The sequence below is a fragment of the Mastigoproctus giganteus genome, chromosome 10 (genome assembly GCF_048544385.1).
Source record: "Mastigoproctus giganteus isolate SK-2022 chromosome 10, ASM4854438v1, whole genome shotgun sequence".
NCBI lineage: Eukaryota > Metazoa > Arthropoda > Arachnida > Uropygi > Thelyphonidae > Mastigoproctus > Mastigoproctus giganteus.
Genome location: NC_143584.1, coordinates 151,193,660 through 151,215,188, shown reverse-complemented (window position 1 = coordinate 151,215,188; position 21,529 = coordinate 151,193,660). Strand labels below are relative to the sequence as shown.

Here is a 21,529-nt window from a genome sequence, read left to right as displayed (position 1 = left end):
ACATTAAGAAGTTAGAAATCCTCAGTTTAAAAATGTTTCTCATAAGCAGAGTGAAATATTTATAAATTCTCAAATAGTACTTAAAGTGATCTTTAACTTATGTATGTGTATCTTTTCATTTTTATTTGCATAGTTAATATTTCATACCCTTAGGTCATTTTCCCTTCTAAGAAGGAATACAATGTGTATAGAAAGGATAGACAGGACAGGAGGGGAGGAGGGGGTTATGCTATTAGTTAAGAAACGCATAGCCAAGGAAGTGAAGCCAGTCGACATCGCCGGACAATGCAGTGTTGAGTCAGTTTGGTGTGACATAAGCATTGGGAGATCAAAATTGAGAGTAGGAGTGTGCTATAGGCCTAATGACTCTGATGAGTATAATAAGATACTGTACAGGGAAATAGAGTGGGCCAGTAAATCAGAGAGTCTTATAATGGGAGATTTTAATTTCCCAGATATTGACTGGAGTTTGAGGGCTGGTCACTCGCACACTAGCAAGGCTTTTGTGGATTTATTGGAGGATTGTTTTCTACATCAGCATGTTCGTGAGGCAACAAGAGGGAGCAATACTCTTGATCTGATTATCAGTAGTGATTCTTCATGCATTAAGAATCTGCAAATAAAGGAACCACTAGGTGGCAGTGATCACAGTGTGTTGAAGTGGGATTTACTCAAGGAGGTAACTACCATCAGAGGTAAAGGGAAGGGTTTTTGCTTTCGTAAAGGCAACTATGATGGTCTGAGACAGTATTTAAATTCTATACAGTGGGACCAACTGATGATGTTACCAACAGCAAACTCAAAATGGGAAGCATTCAAGGAACTAATCTTGGACGCTACCAGGCTTTACATACCAACTAAGAAATATTGTTCAAGGTTCAGGCCTAAATGGTTGTCAGATGAACTAATGAGACATATGGCGGAGGAGAAAAATGCATGGGATACATACAAATTAATGGGTGACATGGAAGCCTATGATAGATATAAGTTGGTCTGTAACCAAGTCACAAAGGAGATTAGGCAGGCAAAGGCAGACTACGAGAAATCCTTGGAAAAGGATGCAAAGAAAAACAGAAAAGAGTTCTTTACGTATTTAAACTCAAGAAGGAAAGGGATGAATCAGATTGGTCCACTGGATGGATATTGATGGTTCAACAGTTGAGGATCCTGCTCGGGCGCCTAAGAATCTAAACGAGTATTTTGCATCTACATTCACACATGAGGAGTTATTCAGGAAGGAGAATGACGTAGGTAAAGTAAACATTGGCAGTGAGCTAGATGATTTTGTTATAACTGAGAGGAAAGTGGAGGAGAGATTGTTGAGGATAAACATAAAAAAGGCACCCGGGGTGGATGGGATCTATCCCGTTATATTAAAGGAGGCAGCAAAGGAAGTAAGCAAACCCCTAGCCTTAATTATTAGAGCTTCTTTGGACTCAGGGGAGGTACCCATAGACTGGAGATGTGCAAATGTAACCCCAATTCACAAAGGAGGATCAACGGCTGATACAAGTAATTATAGACCTGTTAGTTTAACTTCTGTTCTAGGAAAATTAATGGAAGCACTGGTTAAAGAAGCACTGCAGGATCATCTAGACAAGAATTCAGTTATAGCTCAGACACAGCATGGTTTTGTTAAAGGAAGGTCTTGCCTGACCAATTTGATTGGATACTATGATGTAGTCACAAAAGAATTGGATGCAGGGAATAACTTTGATATTATATATTTGGATCTCAGAAAGGCTTTTGATACTGTTGCACATGGAAGACTGCTGCACAAATTGGAGCAGTGTGGCATTGGAGGCAAATTGCTACTATGGATGAAGGGATGGTTGAGTGGCAGAAGACAGAGTGGTAATCAATGGACACTGCTCAACGTGGACTAATGTTATTAGTGGAGTTCCTCAGGGTTCAGTGTTGGGTCCGTTGTTGTTTTCTGTATTTATAAATGATATTGATGATGGTATATCAAGCTTAATGTCCAAGTTTTCAGATGATACAAAGGTTGGTAGGGTTGTTAAGGGCACTACTAATGCCATGCTGCTGCAACAGAATCTGGGAAGGTTGAGTAGATGGGATGAGAGGTGGCAAATGAAGTTTAACATTGACAAATGTAAAGTACTACATATGGGAAACAGTAACCCCAGAGCAACGTATCAACTCTGCGGTACTACATTGACAATGGTGGAGAATGAAAAGGACCTGGGGGTAATTGTGCAGGCAGATATGAAGTTCTCTGAGCAGTGCAGACGAGCTGCAAGAGTAGCTCATGGTGTCTTGTCAATGATATACAGGAATTTTTCTAGCAGGGATAAGGAGGTGATTATTCCCTTGTATAAGGCAATGGTCAGGCCGCACCTTGAGTACTGTATACAGGTCTGGAGGCCTCATTTCAAGAAGAATTTAGAGATGCTGGAACGAGTACAGAGAAGGGCAGCAAGATTAGTGAATGGAACAAAGGGGTGCTCTTATGAGGAAAGGCTTAAGTTTTGCAAATTACAGTCTGGAGACTAGGCACCGGTGAGGTGATCTGATAGAGGTGTATAAGGCTTTGAATGGTTTGAGCATGCTCAGTGCTGATGGGATTCTTCCTCTTGCTCAGAATAATCACCTCAGAGGGCATAAATTCAAATTGAGGAAGGACGGGTGTCGGATGGATGTGCGGAAGTTTGCCTTTTGCCAACGGGTGGTTGGTTGGTTGGTTGGTGGAACCGACTTCCATCACTTGTTGAAGTTGATAGCCTAAACAAGGCTCAACTGGACAGGTATTTCGAACGAACAGAGGGGTGAAATGGGAGTGGTGTGTTTTTTTTTTTTGGCTGATGCTGAATAAGTTTGTTTTCTTGCATGATATGCCTCTACTAATGCTAAGTTTTCCCACTTAAGAAGTTCTAAACCTCTGGTCCCTTGGAAAACTTCTTATCCGGGTTCTACTGTAGTTGATAAAAATATTGAAAATGTAAGATTATAAACGTTCACTGAAGTAGTTTTAAAGTTACTTAATTGTCTTTTTGATCGGTTATAATAAGGGTCTCTTCTCTAGTGAAATAAGTAACTGTATACCTCTAAACTTTGGTGTAAGGAAATTTTTGGAGTTTATGATTAATCCTCTAGAACAGTTTCTTGGGGGCAAACTGAGTAAATCTGATCAGTCACGAAAAATGCATCACAGAAGTGATGTCAGCTTAATTACCCATTTGATTGTAGCCATTTGTTGAATAGTATGATTACAACAATGCAATGTCATATGACTACAACAATACAAATATTTGTTAACAAGGATGTTTCACGTAAAACCATCTACCATTCATGCTTGGCACTTGCGCAGTTTTTTTTTTGTATAGCCACACATTTTGCAGCTACTTCACGCGTAGAAATAATAGTCATAGCATATGGAAATCTTGTATGTTTTTGTACCAGTAAAATATTTATTGCTATGATAGTGGAAAAAAGTGAAATCAGTATTTATTTTTCAGGCTTGTTATTGTCACCATTTTGCTTATGGTAATTTGTAGATATACCATTAGCATCAATAATAGTTATATACCATTACATCAATAATAGTATATACTATTAGCATCAATAATAGTATATACTATTAGCATCAATAATAGTATATACTGTTAGCATCAATAATAGTTATATACCATTACATCAATAATAGTATATACTATTAGCATCAATAATAGTATATACTATTAGCATCAATAATAGTATATACTGTTAGCATCAATAATAGTTATATACCATTACATCAATAATAAAATATACAACAATATCATCTTTTATGTCCATAAAAGAACATAATCTTTCAATTAAAAGAGAAGGCCGTTATCTGGAACTGTACCAAAAATACATAGTCTGAGTCGAAAGAGATTATTTTGGAACATTTCTTGCATTCAAATTTTGTACCGTGTTTTTAACCTTGCAGTGTTGTGTACACCTGTGAGATGTAACTCAAAAATAAAGAGGCTTTTTATAATATAGCCAAAGATAAAAATCTGTAATTTTCTGTACTTTCTTAAATGTAGACAAATTTATACTTGGTATAGGGTTTGAATCTTTGTTTATCATTTTTTCAGAGTTATAGCTGGGGAGGAGATACTGTTGCTTCAACTATTGTTTCAGCTACTGTTGGTACATGCAGCTGATGCATCAGCAAACACACTGTCTGCAGATATATACACCGCAGAACTCCATGTAATCAAAATGGCTATTGAGCACATCAACAACAGGTCTAAACAAGAGATAATAATCTATACAGATTCTTTGAGTGCAGTAACTGCTTTACAACATAAATATCCCAACCCTCATCCTATTTTGAAGGATATTAGTGCATGCTTGATAAATCTAACAGAATACAACACAGCGGTAAGGTTTTGCTGTACCGTGGCCCAGGAATTCATTTCCCTGAATTAATGGGCATGCCAGAATTCAGGGAAATGAGAAGGCAGATGAAGCAGCTAAAAATCCAGTCAATCCTATATCTTCACTTTCCTCGATTCCATACATGGATTGCAAACTCACTATAAAGCAGGGAAGTATTAACCAATGGGCATCAGTCTGGCAGCAACAAACCCATAATAAGCTCTTCAAAATAAAGAAAATGCCACGATACTGGAAATCTAGTTCACGAGTGAACAGAAGAGAAGAGGTGGTCCTTGCAAGGACATGCATCAGGCATACGCATATCACTCACCTTAAATTGTTGACAGGCAATTAACCTCATCGCCATTGTTCCTCACTACTAACAGTGAAACATATCCTCCTTGAGTGTCCACACAACCATGCTGCACGATTAACAAATTTTAATGCAGTTCAAACCCAAAATAACTCATTAGAGATGAACTAAATTCTCAGTGATGATGCAAATCTGTCCAACCTATTTAATTTTTTAAAGGAAATTCATTTATACGAACTTATTTGAGGTATGACTGGAAAAAAAAAAAGAAAAAAAGATTTCGTTTGCAGAACTACTGTGACAGGCACAATTTGGCCTTAGTTGCCCTTGTGCCAATAAATCCCCCATTAAAACCATACACATGTGTAGCTTAGAAATATGTGTTTTTTTCTAGTTCATGTTATTTATAAAACTCTCCCACATGATCTAACAATTATTAATGATTGCTAATGGTCAGAAACTGTCTTTTTGAAAGATTAATTTGAAATACAGGAAATCCTCATTAATACAGTACTGATTTATACAAAGTTCGCCTTTATACAAAATGACTCTCATTCCCCTTCAGGAGGAATAGGCATTCTCATGTTATAAAATTTGTTTAATACAAAATATATTTAATACGTATTACTAAATTCATATTTGTGCCATGGATAGTTTAACCATAGTTTTCAATACAATTATTACAAAGTATGGTAATCATGCTTTAATACCTAACTGTCATGGTCACTTTGTAATTTCATCTGATCCATCAGTTTATTTTCAAATAAGAAGGGAGCCGAAACACGAGTCATATTATTTGTGCTACCGCTGTGGGCATTGCAGGTGCCTCCGTAGCCAGGTGGGCAGGAGCAGCAGTGCGTAGCAGACGCTTCTTGATTAGACTGGGGTTCAAGCCCATGAGCCACCAAATACGGAGGATGCGGAAAGGTCAGGGAATGACCACCGTATATCCCCGGAGCAATATGGCCTTAGTTGCTAACGCTTCTAAAAACCAAATAACAAACAAACAAACAAGCTGTGGGCATTGGCAGAAGTGTAGTGGAGGAGTACTGATAAATGGGGTAATTTTGAAAGCACAGGCAAATTTCATAAGTTACTTGGTGGAGATGATGACGCATTTAAAGCTTCTGAAGGGTGACTTTTTAGATGAAAGACTTGTCATGGGATATCCTAAGTTAGTCTTGTAGGCAAATCTGCATTTGGTGACATTAAAGCAGCAGAAGCATTTCCTGAATTTCTGCATAATTTGATTCAAGATGGTGAATTTACAGATGAACATTTGTACAATTGTGATGAAACAGCACTGTACTATAAACTTCTGCGGCGCCTCCGTAGCCAGGTGGGAAGGAGCAGCAGTGCGTAGCACATGCTTCTTGATTAGACCGGAATTCGAGCCCGTCACCACCAAATACGGAGGATGCGGAAAGGTCAGGGAATGACCACCGCTTATTCCCAGAGCAATATGTCCTTAGTTGCTAATGCTCCTAAAAACCAGATAACAAACAACATAAACTTCTGGATATAAGAAAGGCACTCAACAAAGTGGGCATTAAAACTAACAAATAGAGAATTGCTGTGCTATTGTGCATTGGTAAAAGTTGTCTCTGGTGTTTTAACCAAGTCAGCTTGAAATCTCCACCTGTGATTTTTAAAAATTGTTCTGTTGCTTGGATGATGGGTGAATCCCCCCCCTCCCCTCATGGTTTGAAAGTGTTTGTGCCCTCAGTGAGATGCCACTTGCTTTCCAAAACAGTTGAAGAAAGGGCTCCATTACTGTTGGATTGCTGCCCAGCTCCTCCTTTGGCTGATGTCCTGAAATTGAAAGATGGCAATATCAGAGTCACATTTCTGCCAAGGAACACAACTTCACTAATTTAGCCCATGGATCAGGGCATTATTTGAGCCTTCAAAGCCTACTATTGTGTGAGCTATTTTCTGATGTTGTGAACTCAAGAGATTCAGGTTCCAGAATTTCTGAAAATGTTAACATTGAAAGATATTACATACAATATTAAATTAGAATGGGAGAAAGTGAACTCAACAGCAAATTGAAAACTGATAGAAACAATGTATTGGGAAAGATGAGATCACTAATAATCTTGAATTAGCAGCATTTTCAGAACAAGAAGCAAAGGCTACTTGTAACATACTTGGTGGCAGTCTTGAAGCATATGACCTGGCTACTTGGATTGAGGTGGATTTGAACTAATGGTTGCACATTATCTGAGCAAGGAAGAAATCACAGCATCTGTGAACAGTGGGAAGACAATCGACAAACGGAAGGCCAGCGATTTAGGGAGTTACTCAGAAGATAATGTGGGTGACTCATGTAAGAAAGAATGGGCACTGTTCCTTCTGAAGTGGCTTTGTAATTTCTGCTGTCTTCCAAATCCGTCCAAACACGTTCACAAACCAGTCAACATCCTTTTACTGTCCAACTTCAAATTCACAGAACCAACTTTTCTTCTTCCTCATTTATTCTTTCAACTTCCGTTTTTGGAACAACCTTCCTTCGTACCTATTTCCTGAAAATTATAATCTACAGAAGTTCAAGTCTATTGTTAACAAGTACTACACTGACAGTGGTAGAGAATGAAAGGGACTTGGGGGTGGTTGTGCAGGCAGATATGAAGTTCTCTGAGCAGTGCAGACGGGCTGCAAGAGTAGCTCATGGAGTATTGTCAATGATATACAGGAATTTTTCCAGCAGGGATAAGGAGGTGATTATTCCATTGTATAAGGCGATGGTCAGGCCACACCTAGAGTACTGTATACAGGTCTGGAGGCCTCATTTCAAGAAGGATGTAGAGCTGCTGGAACGAGTACAGAGAAGGGCAACAAGATTAGTGAATGGAACGAAGGGGTGCTCTTACGAAGAAAGGCTTAAGTTTTGCAAATTACAGTGTCTGGAGACTAGGCACCAGCGAGGTGATCTGATAGAGGTGTATAAAGCCTTGAATGGTTTAAGCATGCTCAATGCTGATGGGATTCTTCCTCTAGCTCAGAAAATTCACCTGAGAGGGCATAAATTCAAATTGAGGAAAGACAGATGTAGGATAGACGTGCGGAAATTTGCCTTTAGCCAGCGGGTGGTTGGTTGGTGGAACAGACTTCCATCCCTTGTGGTGGAGGTTGACAGCCTAAATAAGTTTAAGGCTCAGCTGGACAGGTATTTTGAACAAACAGAGGGGTGAAGTGGAAGTGGGTTTTTTTTTTTTTTTTTTTTGGCTGATGCTGCATAAGCTTGCTTTCTTGCATCAAATGCCTCTACTAATGCTAAAAGTATCTTTTTTCATTTTCTCATCCTTCAACCCATGCACAGTGCTAAGTACTATAAGTTCTAATACCTCTCATTTGAAGTTTTCATGAAAAAAAAAAAAAAAAAAACCCAATACTTGTTGATATCACATGTGAGTTTCTCTAGATTGTAATTTTCAGGAAATACGAAGGAAGGAAGGTTGTTACAGAACACAGAAGTTGAAGGAATAAATCAGGAGGAAGAAAAGTTAGTTCTGTGAGTTTGAAGTTGGACAGTAAAAGGATGCTGACTGGCTGCGGCATGTGTTGAAAATGGTTTGGAAGAGACAGTGGAAATTATAGAAGCCAATTCAGAGGAACAATGTCCATGGAAGTAGCAAAGAAAAGGCAAGTGGCAGCAAAGATAGAACATCTATGTGTCAGAGAATGGAGCGACTTTATTGGAGATGTGGCATTAATTAACCTAACTCACTGTTTTGAATGGAGCACAAGAAGCCCAAGAGAAGTTTTGGAGGCACTGTTCCAGATGCGGGAACAATACTGAATGGTAGGGTGGATTTGAGATTTGTACTGAGTGAGCAGCTGTTTGGAAGAAGAATAATGCCAAGAGTGAAAGAGAAAACCCAGTTTTTGAGATGCAGAGGAAGCAGTATTTGTGATGTGCTCATGCCAAGAGAGATTAGAAGTCAGGATAATCCCTGGTAGAGATATGTGATCTTGTCTAGAAATCTAGTGTCATCGAAGATAAGCATAAGAGCACAAGAATTGTTTTTGTGAGATATAAAGCAGACAGGAATGAGTTTTAGAAGGATTGAAATCAACTAAGTTATCTTTGCCCACTGGAGAATTATCTGGAGATTTGCGGTTAAGGAATTGGTAGTGGATGTTCAACAAATTTCTGCTTGTCTGTGGCAAGGTTTCTCAAGCTGTAAGGTGGAATGCAATATGGTATCATCGGCAAACTGTGGTTAGATCTTCTGGTCAGTGGAAGAAGGTCATTAATATATGAGGATTAAAAGGGCGGGAGAAAGAGCTGAACTTCGGGAAACACCAGCATTATTGGAGAAATTAGAAGACTGCTGTCTACCCTCACTGACGTTGAGCAGTCAGGGAGAAAACTGGATATCAAATTGCAACAAACAATGGCAAACTATAAGATGGAAGCTTATTTTGAAGACCTTTACACCAAATCTGATCAAATGCCTCTGAAATGTCAAGAGCAACTGCTTGCGTTTCACCAAACTTTTCCACTGAATTTGTCTATAGATGGGTAACATAAGCCAGAATATCACCAGTCGATCGACACTGATGGAATCCATACTGGTGATCATTGATCAGATAGAAGATTTCTAGATAGTGTAGGAGTTGGCTGTTAATGGATTTCTTCATTACTTTAGATAGAATAGAAGTAAGTGCAATGGGACAAAATTGGTTGAGAGGGATTTGTCACCCTTTTTAATAAATGGCTAGATATGAGCAAATTTCCAAGTAGAAGGGAAAAGACTGGTGGAATAATAAAGTGTAAAAAGGTGATGCAGAACTGGAATAAACTCAAGAGCACAGGTTTTGAGAACAAATGGAGCAATACCATTGGGACCTGGCACTTTCATGGCAACAGCACTCTTCAAAATTCATTTAACATCTTTTTGACAGAAGACCACAGGAGGCATTGAATGGAAGATAATCAATACACGAATTATAAGAAAATTTGGATGCTGTCAGGTCAGCTTTATCTTTAACTGAGCAGCATTGAAACCATCTGGGTTTGGCAGAGATGGGAATAGAGATAGGCAAAATTTGTGGCCATATAGCATTGGCAAGAGACTAGAATTCTCGACTACCTACTTGTCCCTGTTCACAAAATTCCTCTATATCATTGGCAGAAACTGATGTGCTGTCCTAGCAGCTTATCTGCACTGCTCCTAGAACTTTATGCTGGATTGTACAGTTACCCCTAGATCTTGTTTGTTCTGCATCATCTTTAGCATGGTTCTGCCAAATTGGTATTTCATTCTGGGATTACTGCTGCCCATTTGTAGTACCTTGCACTTATCAATGTTAATCTTCAATTGCCACTTCTCATCCCATTTCCTAATTTTTCTTGGTCTTATTGCAGTAGTAAACCATGATTTCTGTTCATTAACCATCCTGGCAATCTTTGTTTCCAAAAATATGCTTTCATCTTATATCTTTAATAAATATTGAAAATGCAAACAGTGAAGAGTTTAGCACCAGACCCTGAGGGACTTCATCTAACAACATCAGTCCAAATAGAGCAGTGCTGGTTTATAAGCCAGCTCTTCTTGGACTGATGTTATTAGCACCTTGTGCCTGCCACTCAACTATCCCTTTATCCATAACAGTAACTTTTCCCCCTGATGCAGCACTGTACCAAAACTGTTTAAATAGGGGTTAACAATAGTCATTATTTAAAAACATCTTCAAAACAACACACTTTTCTATTCTGTATATTTCAATTTTTCATGTGCTAAATAGTTAAATTAAAAGATTTAAGAGTAATAAGTTAAAGAAAATGGCTACATCCTTGAACTGCATTTGTGTCGAGACTTGCCAACTAGTCTACAGAAAACTGAATATGAATACTTAGATAAATGTAATGGCAAGAACTGAACTAATCTTTTTGTAATCTCATTGACAATTGCCATGTTATGTAATGCACATGTGGAATAGGGATTTTAAAATATTCAGAGAAATCTCAATGAACGGAGGGCTCATTTACAATTGGCTAGTTGAGAACTTGTCTTTCTCAAGACACCAGAAAAATCTACAGGAGGTTATGGCATTTAAAATGTGCAAATTTTAATTTGTATTTCATTGTAGGTAGTGCTTCTGTGGTGCAAAGTTTATTTAATTTAATTAGGATTTTAGCTTTATCTAATTGAGATTTATGTCCACGATCATGTTGTATTGTAAGTTCTGTAATTCCATTTCTGGTACATATGCTGTATTTGCGAAAGTAAGCATATATGTTTGATATGGCTGAACAGGCTTGTCAAAGCTAATTAGATATACTGTATTTTTTCCTAAGATAATTTGTTTACATTGTGGAACATGAATCAGTGGTTCAGTATGATAAAAAGACTGCTTTTATATCTGTATGCTTAAATATATCTGTAATTCTGTTAGATGGAAAACTGTGATATGGCAGGGATGCAATTTTATTAAATTTTCTAATGAATTATTCTTGTTGAGTTGAGAAGGTGAGGGTATAATGTTATTTCATTTTTGACATAGGGTAACCCTTCATGTGGAAGGATGAATGAATGTGACAATGTTCTCATTCCAGATCAGAAGTAGAAGTGTTGTATTTTTTCATTAAGGAGCTGCATATAGAGCACAGATTTTTTTTTGATAAAGGATGATGGGAAACATAATGCAAAACCTGGCTTCTTGTAAATATGGGTGCCCTGGGAAAGTGTCTTGTTTTATATTAGTTAAATTTAAGAAATCATACTATTGTTTAGCTCTCTTCTTGCATTTACTTATTTGAATCACCATATTTATGTTTTATTGCCAGTTAGCAAGATTAGACACACTCAGTGAAGTGCCAAACTTTTATCAAACTCTTAACAGGAAGCTAAGTGATTTTGTGATAACTGAAAGGAAATTGGAAGAGAAATTGTTGAAGTTAAACATAAAAAAGGCACAAGGGGTGGATGAAATCAGTCCAGTTATATTGAGGAAGGCAGCAAAGGAGGTAACCAAAACCTTTAGCCATAATCGTGACAGAATCTTTGGATTCAGGACCTCCTCCGAATACATTCACACATCTCCAGGCCTGAATCCAAAGATTCAGGCCTGGAGATGCTTAATTACTAGAGATTAATAGACTCCTACTTATGCCCATTCTATTTTCCATTATTATATCAAGTTTGTCACTAAGCTTTAATGTTCTTCTTCTTTTCTTCTCTGTATGAAGCTTATTAACTTTAGTGAGGGGTTTTTGATTTAAAATATATGTAAAACAGCGTTATAATCTGTGATATCAGTACAGAATTCACTTTCAAAATATTGAACTTAGACTAACTTAGACAATAATCTCGTAACTTGTCATTTCAGCACTTCAAGACATCTGCGCTGTATGTAAAAAATCGATTTCAATATGCTGTTAGCTTGAATGTTCCATTATTTGGGGTGTCATTATTTCTACAGTGTACTGTACTTGGATTTCAGGAAGGCTTTTTATACTGTTGCACATAAAAGACTGCTGTATACAGTGGAGTAGTGCGGCATTAAGGGCAAGTTACTGCTATGGATAAAGAGATGGTTGAGTGGAAGGAGACAGTGGTTATCAATGGGCACTGCTCTTCGTGGAATAATGTTATTAGTGGAGTCCCACAGGGTTACGGCTACGTAACCAGGCGGCCTCCGTAGCCGAGTGGTCAGGAGCGGGAGTGCAGTAGCACACGCTCTTTGAGTAGACTGGGGTTCAAGCCCCTGACTGCTGAATATGGTCGATCTGCCAACCCGCACTGGACCAGCATGGAAGATAGTGGTCCATTTCCCTCAGCATGAATTGTTGAGGAGGCTTCCATTCTGCAATGGGTTGATAATGGCTGCAGTTTACCTTTACCTTTTTTTTTTTTTTTGGTTCGTTAAAATTAGAAAGAAAAAAATTTCAGGATTATTAATTGCATATTATCTCTTTTTAAGATTCAATAAAATCTTGTGAAAGATGTGATATCTTTTATATTTTTTATGTAGCGTGACATATAAAAGATTTGGGTTTCCAAGTTTTTAGTCCGTAAAATGGCTGATTCAGTTAACCAGTGAAACTTCTAAGTGGAACCTGCTGTATTTTGTAAAAATATACAGGTTGGCCTGTTTTTGTTTTGTTGATAAAAATAAAACATTAAGAAAACTAAGACCCCCTGATACATATCTTCAATAAAATCTTTTGGAATTCATAAGGGTTGTTTCCTGATGAAGTGGTCTTTATTGTTTCTGTGTGTTTATTCCATTTGTTATAGGTGTGACACTTTCTGGTTGGTGCAAGGTATATTTGCAGTACTTGGAGATGGGTGTCACTTTGTTTATAATTTTATGATTTGATTTGATTTCAGTTGTTTGGTGCTCGGGTAGGAGGTGCATCCTTGCCAACCATAACGTGAATTGTTGCATTAGTATGCTGTATAAGTTTCGTGATATTAAGTATTATTTTTTATTTGTACATTAGCCTTTATAGGTTTTTCACTCACTTCACTCTTGGTAGTGGACAATACTCTGAAAGCTGTATCAAGGAAAAAATTTTTTTTTCTTCTATTTTTATTTTTATTATTATTATTTTTTCTTTTTTTCACTCTTTTGAAATGTGTCAACTAATGCACATGATAAGGCTACAGATATGGTAATTGATAAAGGTAAACAACTGATTAAGAAATTAATTGACAAAAGCAAAGCAATGCTTGAAAAGTTATTAAAAGGTGGAGAGCTAAAATTACTTAAATATTAATTTCCTGTTAAATGGAAGTAGAACATCCTATGTGGAATTTATTTGAACAACCTCTTATAGATATATTTCAACTGAATATTATGAATTTCATCATTATCTAGAAAGAAATGTAAATGTTAAGGAACTTTCAAAATATATAATTTTGTGCAAGATTTTGTTAAGTATTATTTCCTTCCTGGAGGGTACTTTCACATTTAGGGAGGTATACTAAACCCTGTTTAATATATTTTCAAGGGTGCAACTTATCATAAATAATAAACTATAGCTGATACCTCATATGTTAGTTGAAACATTAGTTGAAAATTTAGTGAATTCCTCAGGTGATTATTCGAGATCTAGTGCTACTAATATGTTTTGGTATCCTGATACTTCAAATACTTTAGATTTTTAATAGATTTAATGGTATTATTTTAGTACTCTGGTATTATGCATCCATCTAAAGACTTGATGGTAGTGGACAATACTCTGAAAGCTGTATCAAGGAAAAATTTTCTTCTTTTTTTTTTTTTTTTTTTTTTTTTTTGTACTCTCTTGAAATGTGTCAACTAATGCACATTAGGCTACTTATATTAGCATCAGTTTCTCTATTCAAACTTAGTTTATTTTTATTTTAGTGCACATCACATATGACCTTAAACAGGTGCGTTCTCTGAATTCGATAAAATACTAATACTATAATTTAATTTTCCGCTGTAAGTTTTTATCCTTATTGTAGCAGTCTTCATTGAGAGCTGATGAAGTTTGAATGTATTTAAAAATTTCTCTACCAATTTCAAATTATAACTTTTATACCTGTGTGATATAAATTAAATTGTTATTAAAATTTTATATCTTTTAACTCTGAATAGCAAATATTTTTAAATATCACTTACTTTCTTCACTTAATAGCATTTTTATTTAATGTATAAAATTTTAATTAAAATTCCTATTTTCAGAATATTCCAACTATTGCATTGTTGTCACTTCTGTTGGATCCTTATTTGTTACCTTTGTCATCTTCCAGCGAACAGTAAGTCATTTTGATTTTGTAGATTTAAATTTTGTATTTCTTAGATTTTGATTGAAATTGTTAAGCAGCTTAATATATACATTTTATTTATTTTATTTTTTTCCATTTTATTTTAGATATTTTGCAACATTTTCGAGTTTAGTGACAATCAGTATTCAAGGTACATTGTCACATCTCACTATCATACAGTCCATAATTCAGCTTTTGGGACAGGATCCTGTAATTAATCTCTGTGATTCTGAGATAATGTTGAACATGTGGATACTTACTGCATCACAACTAATAGAACGAGTTCAAAAGGTTAATATAAAGTTATTTATATATGTGTGTAATGTCTTCTTTTATAGCTGTCTCATAAGGCTTCTTCCATAGGAAAATTCAGTTATTTGACATTGCACAAAAAAAAAAAAAGTGAAAGAGGAAGAAGTTGTTGCAAATCACTTGTTTTCATTCTGAAGTATTAAGGACTTTTTTTATGAGCTATCGCAGTGTTTTTTCTTGGCAAGTCAGTATTAAAAGGTGCCAGCAATGTTGCCACTTTTGACATGAAAGCAAGAGAGAGGGATTTGTTTACAGAGTAAGCAGAAATGGTACTATAGGAAAAATGACAGTGGACAAAACCATTGTTGTGTGTGTGGTCATACAGAAATAATTGTTCAGTGGGGGCAACAATGGCAAATTGTTGCTAGTCAACAGAGATATGCTTCCATGTGTATGACACAGTACTGTACAAGCCTGTATAGTTTTGTAAACATTTCTGTACAAGTTCAATAAAATGCAAATGAAACAGGGATGGGAGTGCAATCCATCTTTCCCATAGTTCTGCTTCTCCTTGCTTTGGAAGCACATTAGTCTTTTTACATCATGTAAAATTCACAACATTGCCTGCACCTTTTACTTTTGATTTTCTAACTGAGTAGCTCTGCAATGGTTCCATTCTGGGTAAAAAATTCTAAACACTTCAGATTGGAAATGTATGCTCTGCGGCAACTTGTCATTATTTTCTCAGATAACTGACTTCTTTGGAAATGGACTTATAGAACACCGTGTGTGTGTGTGCACACACACACACACACACACACACACACACACACACACACACACACACACACACACACACACACACACACACACACACACACACACACACACACACACACTTGTTATAGTATTAAATATAGAAGATGAGATATCTGAAAGAAAATTTTATTAAATATAACAAAACAATAATGCCAAGTATAAAGTGCTGTATACAGAAATTTGAGTAGAATACCTAGAAGAAATATCATTTATGTTGAAATAACAAAGCAAAACTACAAAGTAGTCAGTTGTATACTAAATGTATATAATGTACAGTGCCATAAATTATGATAAAAAATATATATACACAAATCATTTTGTTATATACTGCCAATCGTAACTTTTTCAGGAAGCAGCCATCAAGACTGAGAGAAAAAACAACTGCACATGGGTTTCATTCCCTGAAGATATCCTTAGAACAAAGAGTTCTAAGGACATCTTTTTTAATTAGAACAAAGAATTATACAACAAAAGAATTAGATTCTTCTAATTTTTCTTTTAGGTGTTTTGTATTTCATTATTTATACAGCATTTCCTCAGTTCATCTTAGAGAACTTCTCTCTTACAAAACTATTTGCTACATAAAACATTTTTCTATTTGTCTAAATTCTGACAGACGGTTGTTAGAATACATGGCTTTCCTCTGCACAAGTGTTCTACAGACTTATATTTCAGTTGCTACAGCTCCTTTCCACATACATTTTTCTTCTCGCCCACATGATCATATATGTACAGGTTTTTCCCTTTAGCTCACTGTAATTCACTTAAATCTTTAGCCATATGTTACACACCTTATTTAAGGTTTTGAATAATTTATTAATAAATCTGAAGTAGATTTGAAATGATGAAGAGTATGAAACTTTTCTGTGATTGTATGGTTGTCATTGCTATCTTACTGAAGCCATTGCAACTTTTGTCCATTTTGCTTGTGCCTCTGTTTTTCACCCTGAGAGTACTATTACATTGAAGCTTATCCAGCATTTTACTTTTGCTCTGATTCATGCATTAATGATCTGGAATATCATCTCCTGTTACAACTTCATGTAATTCAGTGATTCCTTTGATTTCCTCCAGAAATAAACATGAAGAATTTTTGATCCCAATAACTCATTTGATCCTGAAATTTCTCCATTTAATCTTAAAAGTTGTAGTCCAGTGTTAACTCCTTTTTTTGATCATCTTTTTACTTTCCTTTATTTTATTGGTGCTTTTCATATCACACTGAATTTTTTTTATGTAATGTACAATGTAACCCATATTCAGTGTATCCCCAAAATGAGAGAGGGATCTTTGTCATCCATTTTTTTCTGTAGTCCAGGTCTGGATAAACTACAGCTCGTGGGTTGCTTGAAATCTGCTAAAGTCTACTGTGTGGCTTGGTTGAGAAATTGAATGATTATGAAGGATTTAGTTAATAAATCATTGAACATGCTCAGTTTATTCATTCAGTATATGATAGCATTGCTCAAAGGAGCAGCTGCCAGGTATAAGAAATTGATTAAAGTAGAAAATAATTCATTTTTATTAACATTAGCCATGAGATAAGAATAAGTCCAGAATAAGTAAGGTCCAGATAAGATGTGCTGCCCTTCCATATAAGTTGGAAATTTTCTTAAATTTTTGAATCTTGTCTCAACAGAGGAACTTTTATTTGTACTTTTTTCTTTTCCATTATAGCTGAATTACTCAGTCCTAAGCAAAGGTTGCAAGATTTTATCTCCCAGACTGGTTTTTTTTGATCTCACAAACAGGCAGCTGACTGAAGAATAATTCATAGATACTGGTGTACTGAATCCTCATAGTCCTAATTTGCTTTGGCAATTAATATACACACTAGTAATTGCTTATGTCAATTTCTTTGGCAGTTTTGTCCATTTATTATTAAAAACGTATTCAGCTTAAAGATGTGTCAGCTCCATATGCAGATTGCACGGTTACTGAACAATGAATTGTAACTTGATTTTTGTGGTTTTGGTGTGGGGGACAAAACCTGTTGTGATTTATAGATGTGTGTTAGATCAACACAGGGAAAACTATTACACAAAGTCAAGTGCACAAGTATGAGGGGGAGTTCAAGAAAGATTTGTATTCACCCAGAAGTAGTAGTGATAGAAGGTTGAAACAAACACCATATATTATACTTTTTCAAAGCAGTCATCAGACAAAACAACACATTTTTGTCACCTCTCAACACACTACCACAGGCCAGTTTTTGTGGCCTGTGGTAGTGTGTTGAGAGGTGGCAGCAAAACCACAACTTGGCAACAAAAATCATCTCGTCATCAGCAGCAAAGTGTTTTCCACCAAGAAAGGACTTCTGGGCAGTAAAGAGGAAGAAGTCAGGCTGCATGGTTGGAAGAATAAGCAGGATGTGGCAATATTTCAAAATCACATTCATGAGCACATCTCATTGCAGTATGCGAGGAATGCACAGGAGCATTATTGCAAAGCAGGAACTCGCCTCTTGACAGCTTGCCTTGTCTTTTTTTTATTTTTGTAGCAGCATGTAGCTGTATAAGGAGGTTGGAATAATACTTTGCTGTCACAATATTGTCTTTTTAAGGTAATCTATTAGTATTACACCATGCTGATCCCAAAAACTGACAGCAGCACCTTGTGGAGCACTCGGTTGGACCTTGCTTTTTTCTTTCTTTTTTTTTTTTTTTTTGGATGGGGGTGGGGTGCGATTCTTTTGACACTTATTTAGTTTTGGAATCATAGTAACTGATTCAAGTTTCATCCATGGTGACTAGCTCTGGGAAAAAACTCCTCTTGCTTTTCCTGCCATGTCGACAACATTTCATGTGCGCATGGCACCCTTTCCTTCCCCTTCTGGTAAGGGATCAAAAGTCTGGGAACCAATCTTGCAGACACTTTACTCATATGCAACTGTTGACGGATGACGTTTTCTACAGACACTCCAAATTAGTGCAGTGTCTGTAGAGACACTGCACTAATTTGGAGCTCTTCTTTGACACTAATACTGCGATCTTCCAGGATTAATGCCTAAATTTTTGCAACTCTTCTGTTACAGCAGTTTCTGGGCATCCTGGGATTCCTTCATCATGCAGTGAGGTTCTTCCATTTGAATTGTTCATACCAGTATGCAACAACACTGTAAGCTGGGCAGTCTTTTCCATAAATAGTGACCATTTCTTCGTGAATTGTTTTCAGTATTTTCTCTTGCAGAAAGAGGAATTGAAACATAGATCTGTACTCCACCTTATCCACTGTGGCACTTCATTTCATTCAGTGCTGCAAAGGGGAAAAAAAAATAAAAAATTGTCAGATGAAACCAAAATTTATATGGTTTCGCAAGAGATTTCAAGGTATAAAAAAAAAAAAAAAAATCATCTTTCTATCACTACTACGTCTGGGCAATTACAAATCTTTTTTGAACGCCCCCACCTTCCCTTATATAGAGCTCAAAAGTAGCAGAACAAATGTAATCAGTGATGACTATTAAAGTGGAATTGTCAAATACATTTGTTCTAATAAAATTGACAGAGAACCATTAGAACCTTTTTACTTTTCCACATTTCGGTAAAGCAGTTTTCTCTGTACTGAGCTGACATCTGAATCTTGGAGGGATTTCACTTCTTAAGATGACAAAAGTTGAATTTCTGCATGTTAGTCAATATGGAGCTTTCAGGCATTAATATCATGAGACATAATGGCAACTTTTTTTTAATCACTTTTGTTATTTCCAAAAGTAAAGCAAAACGTTTTATGGTGTATGTGTGTGTGTGTGTGTAATTATTATTATTATTATTATTATTTTTTTTTTTACAGACTCAGGATGTCAACCAAGGGGACAGTCTAGAACATGATTTTTCCTGTCTTAGTGCAGTATTAATTTTTCCCATTCAGCATTTTTTTCCACTTCACCTGCGCCAGGTATGCTTTGAAATTGTGCCATTATTTTCTTTGTTTTGCCTATTAAAATGCTGTGTGTGTGTGTGTGTCTTTTAAAATTGCACCGATAACTAGATAAAATAACTTTTGAAAAATATGAACAGCGATTTTTCCCTAATCATGTTCATAAATGAATGGCATCCTTTGTACATTAGATACATGAAGTATGTGATTTTATTAACACTGTTTACCCTGGAACTGTGTTAAATAAATCATATACTTGAAGTATCTAATCTGATCTAAACACAGCTAAACCTTTATGAAGAATTTACAGCATAAATGCAAGCATTATGTTATGGGATAGTGCTAATGGATCGCATTGCAATGCTCCACTCATAACTTTTACAAAAATATGATTAGGTCATAGATCCCATAACATGGCATTTATTCTTTTATTGTTGTAAATGTTCACAAAGTAAACCTAATTATATGCACTACTGTGTTTATTTAACATATGCTCAAGTACATTAAAACTTGCATAATTTAAAATCAAGGTCCTCACCAGGAGAATCAATTTTTTATATATTTAACATGAAATGTGTTATTTAGCTTGTTGAATTTGAAGGAACATTTTGGAAGATATGCACAAAAGTGTCCAATGGTTGATGATATCTTGTCTCCTTTGTGGTTACTGTTTTTGAAGGGTGTGAAATTTGTAAAATGAAAGGTAATAAAATACAATTTATGTAAAGAAGGATTTCATATTTTAGCCATTCATCTCATCAGGAACCACAAGTGTTTGGTGAATAGAAAATCCAAAGAACTTAATGTTTCAGTAACTTCTAAATCCTGCCATTGTTGGGACGACAATGGCAGGTTGGGAAGACCCAAGTGTTCCTTCAGTTCATTGTAGATAAATATTTGTTCATCTATGTTGGTTGTTTGTTTGTTTGTTATTTGGTTTTTAGGAGCATTAGCAACTAAGGCCATATTGCTCCGGGATATGCAGAGGTCATTCCTTGACCTTTCCGCATCCTCCGTATTTGGTGGTCACGGGCTCAAACCCCGGTCTAATCAAGAAACTTGCTATGCACTGCTGCTCCTGCCCACCCGGCTACAGAGCTGCCTCGATATTGGTTAACTTTTAACTCAGTCATAATCTGGTCAGATTAATTTGAAATTATATACCTTTTCTTACGCAATTCCATCTTTGGAAGCAAGAATGAGCTTTATAATTATAAATAAATAAACATATTTCTATTTATACTTGGTATAGCCAGGGCAAGAGAGGTTTACAACTTCAATATAACTGTTTTCTTGCAGCTGTTACACCAGACATTATTTAACAATGGTCCGCGTAATTTTTGTGGTCATATGGGCTTGATTCACTGTACATGTACATGTGCACACGTGTTAACCTAGGACTACAGTTGTGAACATGTATTCTGTAGTTCATTTCACATATTCGTAGAATACCATCCACAGAAAACAAAATACAATGAAGAAAATATATAGAAAATGAAGCCGAATTTAAAAAGGATTGATTCAATGGTGTATAAAACTGCAAATGATCGATTTTATGAAATACAAATAAATGCAGTACATTATTGAATCTGAAGTTAGTTTCAGTTTCTTTTATCATTGAAGCAGCCTGTGTTTGGATGAGAGTTTGTCTACGATTGTTATTCTTCGTTCTCCCTGTAGTATCATTGTTCTAGTTGACTTGTGCCATTAGGTCTAATTTTGATGTTAACGGCAAGAAGCAGGGTCAAAAATGGTAGTTCAAGTAACAAATGAAAATACTATGAAAAGGCAGTTTCCCAGAAACTGAAAATAAATGACAAAGCTATTAAGAAGAACAATAACAGAACTTAAATTGTTAAAGAATTATGATGCAGGTATCTTAAAAATTGTGATGTGGTTAAAAAGCAAGTTTTAGAAGAGGAAAAAACTGCATTGACACTGGAAAAGAAAAAGAGATTTGGTGATTTATACACATTTAGGAGTAACCTGACAAACCATTTTAACAAATTGCTCAAATGGTTTGCCTGGTTTGAGATGACAGCATTCCAGTTTAGTTTAGTTAACTTTTTTTTTAAATCTTTAAAATATTTTAGATGCCTTTCCCAACCTCAAAACGCGCATGCACACGCGTTTTGAGGTTGGGAAAGGC

At 36.0% G+C, this 21,529-nt stretch overlaps 1 protein-coding gene across 1 annotated transcript in view; it reads left to right on the top strand.

Moving 5' to 3' along the window:
• The window catches only part of Rif1 (Rap1 interacting factor 1), a 276,189-nt gene that overhangs the window by 228,349 nt on the left and 26,311 nt on the right, over positions 1-21,529 (top strand). The window contains exons 15-17 of the mRNA XM_090383047.1: positions 14,348-14,421; positions 14,538-14,721; positions 19,294-19,398. Coding sequence (XP_090239173.1) covers positions 14,348-14,421; positions 14,538-14,721; positions 19,294-19,398 — 363 coding nt within the window. The remainder of the gene's footprint in view (positions 1-14,347; positions 14,422-14,537; positions 14,722-19,293; positions 19,399-21,529) is intronic.